We start from the raw sequence: 6,075 nt of genomic DNA, 5'->3' as shown, positions 1-6,075 counted from the left end.
AAAAGAGGAAAAGGAGAAAGAGGGAGGGGGGGAGAGATGGAGAGAGAGAGAGAGAGAGAGAGAGAGAGAGAGTAATTTTCACTGTTCTATAGGGCAAATTTATTATCGTTGTGACTTTCTCTCTTTATCTATTTCTCTAGGTACCTTTTCATAATTAGGTCTATTTCTCTCTCGTTCTTCATTTCCACCTCTTTATCGTATTCTCTTTCATCTTTTCTCTGCCCCTCTCTTCCGTTATTCCTCTCTAGGCTCTATTTTCGTTGGTTCTACTCCTCTCCCTCTCTTCCTCTTCGCTCTCTCTCTCTTCCCCCTCTTTTTCTCTCCTTCATTTCCACCTCTTTATCGTATTCTCTTTCATCTTCTCTCTGCCCCTCTCTCCCGTTTATTCCTCTCTCCTTTCTAGGCTCTATTTTTGTTCGTTCTACTCCTCTCCCTCTTTTCCTCTTCGCTCTCTCTTTCTCTCTCTCTTCCCCCTCTTTTTCTCTCCTTCTCCACCCCCCTCACTTTTTTACTTGTATATGGAACCCTCTGACCTCTTGACTAGGAGTCCAGTACAGAAACCGTCAGATCTGATTCACAGCATGGTAATATTTAATAGTCATATTGAATGACTATAATGTTCAATGTTGTTATCATGTATTTTATGCATGCTGAATATTATAATATTTTTATCCTTTAACATAACAGGGTGTTTTGTAAAGTGAAAAGTCTCCAAGTCTTCGTTCAATACAAGGCAAATGGCTAGGTGATTTTCATACCTCCACTAACTTTACTAGAAATGCAGTAAGCTTTAAGTCAGTAAGTCTTTAAGCTTCTACTCAATAATTTCAATTTGATAAAATGGGGTAGGTGATTGTGGCATCTCCACTAACAAGGCTAAAAATCCAGTATAAATTTTATTGCCCAGCCTTTAAAGTTTCCAATGGTAATATTTAATAGTCATATTGAATGACTATAATGTTCAATGTTGTTATCATGTATTTTATGCATGCTGAATATTATAATATTTTATCCTTTAACATAACAGGGTGTTTTGTAAAGTGAAAAGTCTCTAAGTCTTCGTTCAATACAAGGCAAACGGCTAGGTGATTTTCATACCTCCACTAACTTTACTAGAAATGCAGTAAGCTTTAAGTCAGTAAGTCTTTAAGCTTCTACTCAATAATTTCAATTTGATAAAATGGGGTAGGTGACTGTGGCATCTCCACTAACAAGGCTAAAAATCCAGTAAATTTTATTGTCCAGCCTTTAAAGATTCCATTCAAAAATATTATTTCAATTGGACAAAATCGGGTAGATGATTTTGTCATGTCCACTAATGTGGGAGAATACGGTTTGTACTACAGCGAATCCGAACAATATCTTCATCACCATTTGTAGAACCCTGTATACTCGGTCTTTAAGCTTCTACTCAATAATTTCAATTTGATAAAATGGGGTAGGTGATTGTGGCATCTCCACTAACAAGGCTAAAAATCCAGTAAATTTTATTGTCCAACCTTAAAGTTTCCTTTCAAAAATATTATTTCAATTGGACAAAATCGGGTAGATGATTTTGTCATCTCCACTAATGTGGGAGAATACGGTTTGTACTACAGCGAATCCGAACAATATCTTCATCACCATTTGTAGAACCCTGTATAAATATCATCTCTCCATTGCTCGCTAATTTCACGCAAAACATTCAAGGCACGTTCTCAAATTTGAATTTCAATCAATTTCGGACAGAACGAGAATTAGAACGGAAAAAAAGAGAATAAAATTTATAATGAGGACACCTTTGTCCCTTTGCTCGGGTGCTTGGGCTGTGGGCTGTATGTGAGGACAGAGTTCTATACACATGCAAATGACCAAAGGGAATATTATCAGGATTAAGGGATAGAAGGGGTGATAAGGAAGAGAAAACAGACTCTACTGAATAAAATTTATAATGAGGACACCTTTGTCCCTTTGCTCGGGTGCTTGGGCTGTGGGCTGTATGTGAGGACAGAGTTCTATACACATCCAAATGACCAAAGGGAATATTATCAGGATTAAGGGATGGAAGGGGTGATAAGGAAGAGAAAACAGACTCTACTGAGGAAAAAAGTTCAATATGTCTGTCGTCGGACAAGAGGACAGTGGACGGGTGAGGTTTGGGTTTTCTCTGAAGCCCGGTAGGTACTTGCACACGCTATAATTTTTTCTTGCTATTCGAGAATCAACCGTTTGGCTATGTACAATAGTATGTTAGAACATAAAATATACGTTTGGATTCGGACGTAACCTGTCAACAATTTTTGTACTCTGACTACTAGTGAGTAGTGGGAAAACTCTTGAAAAAATCCACTCTGTACATAGGCAGGTACCAGAAGTTTCTGCGAAAATCTAGCTTTTTTTTTCAAGTAAACAGCCCCTAATAGCCCTGTTAAACCTATACCTACAAATCAAATGGAACTTAACAGACTGTTAGCCTAACAGACTGTTACCTTAACAGGCCTTCTGGAGGATGCAAAAACAACGGTGAAACGGTCCATGAGACTGTTAAAGGTTAAAGAAAGAGTTGGATTAATACTCGTACAAAACCCATTCAACACGCTGTATACAAAAGCTTGGAATTTCCAGAAGAATTTATTTTCAGTCAATTCTCCCCCCATCCCCGATTACGCTTTTACATGAAATTTAAATAATTGATTTCTAATTACACAGAAAATTAATTCACAACGTTCGATGAGGATTTAAGTATTTTAAGTCGTAGGTACTTGAATGTACTTTATTCATGCCTTGAGCTTTCCAATATTTTAACCGCGGAAAAAGTGGTACATCGGATGTCGGGGGTGAATTTAATTATCCTGTACGGGAGTGTACAGCATTATCAGTGTAAAAAGATTATTGAAAAATGTGGAAGTCGATTTCAAAGAAGAGAAAAAATGGTCTGGTTTAAAACAAATAATTTTGAGATATGATTTTTGATAAATTTACTTATTGTTATTTAAATAACAATAAACAATAGTGTTCGGTAGTTAAATTCTAGTTTTTTTCTAGGTATGCTACAGGATGATCATTTTACACCATAAAGAAAACTTTGAATACAGGTACAGGTTGTTTCAAAAGTCGTGCGACAAACAGTGTGTAAAAAAATATTTCTTATTATTTTTATTTCTTTAACCTATAAAAGAATAAATACAAAATCGAGAGCGCATGTATTCGATGCAGTGTTATTGGAATGACATGAATTTTCTTCAACTACAATTGAAATTAGAGATGTGTCGAACTTAAGTCACACGTCTGAGATGAATGGCGTCGATTTTGTCTTTCTATTTTCATGTTCTGATTTATTTTATTCGAAAGCATGAATTAGAAGGCACTTGTAATATTATTGTTTTACTCTTTTTATGTGTTGGAGTGATTTTAGTGTCTGTTAAATTGTTTTCAGGTTATCACAGAATAAGATTAACATTTTTGCCAGAAAATAACACGGTTTTAAGAGTAATCCTCTTCACGAGTAGTAGATACCGAATCCTATATTGATTCTCTTACAGAAAAACAATATAGGACGAAATATGGAATTAAGATCTGTAAAATTCAATTCTTCAGCAGAAATTGGTATCAATCTTCCAAGGGCAATGTAAGAATGGTGATTACTACCGATGTGAAGTAGTCACCGATATACCCAAGTTTTACACAGCCGTCGGTTCCAGTTATCTAGTAGTTGTTGGTAAGTACCTAGAACAGAATTTCCTAGTGACTAGTTCATAAAATTAGTAAATCAAAGATATTTTGGAATAGGACTCTAATTTTTAACCTCCTCTTTTAATAAAACACATAAAAAAGAAGATATACTAGGTATTATTAAATATGTTTATATTAGACATCCTAGGTTATTATTATAAGTGTTGGAGTGATTTTAGTGTCTGTTAAATTGTTTTCAGGTTATCACAGAATAAGATTAACATTTTTGCCAGAAAATAACACCGTTCTAAGAGTAATCCTCTTCACGAGTAGTAGATACCGAATCCTATATTGATTCTCTTATAGAAAAACAATATAAGACGAAATATGGAATTAAGATCTGTAAAATTCAATTCTTCAGCAAAAATTGGTATCAATCTTCCAAGGGCAATGTAAGAATTAGGTAGACACGAGAACGTGATATCAAAATTCTAAGCATTCTCCGGGTGCGTTCATAAAGAAGACGAAACGCCAGGAAGAAGTCAGCAAGTTTCATGACACAGGGTACAAGCTCCATGGTGTCACGTCTCTCCTATATTACATTCTTTCTGTGGCACTGCTCAACTTTAAGCTCAAAGCCCTCCTGTCGTAGAAGTAATTACAGAATACCAAACCTTAAAGCTCCCCAACTTTTCACTTTATATTATTCGATCACATCACATAATTCTTCGTTTCACAACGCGTCAACCTTTGCCTTTATTTCCCTCCTTACATCCTTTTCTTCTCTCCACTCTCCTCCGTGACATTCTCTTCCTCCCAACTTCTCTTTACCATCTCTTCCCGCTTCTCACGGTCTTCCTTCCTCTTCACCTGTGCTTTACACTTTCTTTTCTCTTAGATTTATGTACAAGTTTTCTTCTTTTGTTTTGTCATTACGATGGAGACACGAAGAAGATAAAGTGTGAGACAAAGGGAGCTGGAAAAGAAAAACAACGAGAAAGAAAAGAGGAAAGAGTTCGTTTCAATTTATCATGTCTCCTGTTTTTTCTTCCGCTTGTTCTCGTGTTATTACAAGTAAGCACATAGCTGATTTTCCTTTTCATATTTTTCCCTTCCGATTCTCTCTACCCTTCCCAAACACAAAACTAGGGTATCCTGTGCCGTGGTTAGGTAGCCAGCGAAATCTGTCAGCATTCCCAAGGTTTGGTTTGACACCATTAAGAGGAGTCGTTTGACGAAGTTCAGATTCCATTGACATAACTTCTGATAGAGTGGTAGATAGAATACCTACTGGTAGATTCCTTTGAATTCATAAATTCCGTAGATATTCCAATGCTCATCATTGACATTTCAACACTTAACCCTTTGATATCCTGCCCACCATTAGGTAGGTATTCCTTCTCATCATTGGCCATTGATATTTCAACACTTAACCCTTTGATATTTCTTGTTTCAGTTCCTCCCAAGTCACGGCCCCAAATCGAGACAGACAAATGGAAATACCCGTACGGGGAGGTGATACGGGTTTTTAATAATTTTTTTTTTTTTTTTTTTTTTTTTTTTTTTTTTTGTGACCTCTCTACTCTATAAATATTGAGTAACTTCGTTTCCCCTCTTCTCTCTCTCTCCCTCTATTAAAAAAAAAAAAACTGGTGTGAACGCCATTTCGCATCCCATCGTCTCCATTCTCAACCTAACCCAAATCTGAGGGCAGAAACTTTGGACAATAAATCCCCTGATAGCATACCTATGTAGGTACATCATAAATGCTCAAAGTATCTAAAGAGCTACTCCTTGAAAACGGAAGATAATACGTCAAAGACACAAAGGCCAAACGTAAAGCAGATTTGAACTCCATGAAACCTTAATATCAGCCGAGATGTCGCTTGTCTGCATACTTTTTTTACGAAAATTGTTTGTTTAAGTCTCTCCCACGTTATCTTGGCGTCAACATCACGTGGTACCGAAATAATGAAATGGTGAGTCCTTTTTTTCAAGAGTTTTGACAGAGGGAACTGTGACAACAGAGGTATTATAGTCTCGATTATTAGAGGGAACTGTAACAAAGGAGGTCTCAAAGTCCCGAAATCGAAGAAGGAGGACAGGATAAGAGAAAGTCAGTCGTTCTGAGAACGAATCTTATTTGTTTAGGATAAAGTTTGCCCTAGGCAGTATTCAAACCCACGACCTAGCTTTTACTAGTCAGGTGAACTACCGTCCAAGCTAGTTAGGCTGGCATGGTAAGTTCTTCTTTGAGTATTAGTAAAATGGACGGGTAGGTAAATCTTTGTTGTATAGACTGCTAGTGGAACAATACCTAAAATTCCTGTGTTTTGGTCATCGAAATTTCCTTTGTCGGACAAAAGTGAACAGAAAGCTTTCATCCCTATGGAATGATCTGATTGTACGAACTAGGAACTATCT

The 6,075-nt window shown here is 36.6% G+C and overlaps 1 protein-coding gene across 1 annotated transcript in view; it reads left to right on the top strand.

Moving 5' to 3' along the window:
• The first annotated feature begins 5,594 nt into the window (after positions 1–5,594).
• LOC103508154 overlaps positions 5,595–6,075 on the top strand; it is a 31,476-nt gene continuing 30,995 nt past the window's right edge. Inside the window, exon 1 of the mRNA XM_008472688.2 lies at positions 5,595–5,630. Coding sequence (XP_008470910.1) covers positions 5,628–5,630 — 3 coding nt within the window. The 5' untranslated portion in view covers positions 5,595–5,627. The remainder of the gene's footprint in view (positions 5,631–6,075) is intronic.

This window comes from Diaphorina citri, unplaced genomic scaffold (genome assembly GCF_000475195.1).
Source record: "Diaphorina citri unplaced genomic scaffold, Diaci psyllid genome assembly version 1.1 scaffold374, whole genome shotgun sequence".
Lineage (NCBI taxonomy): Eukaryota > Metazoa > Arthropoda > Insecta > Hemiptera > Psyllidae > Diaphorina > Diaphorina citri.
Note: the sequence above shows the minus strand (reverse complement) of the source record. Positions and strands in the feature narration are given on the sequence as shown.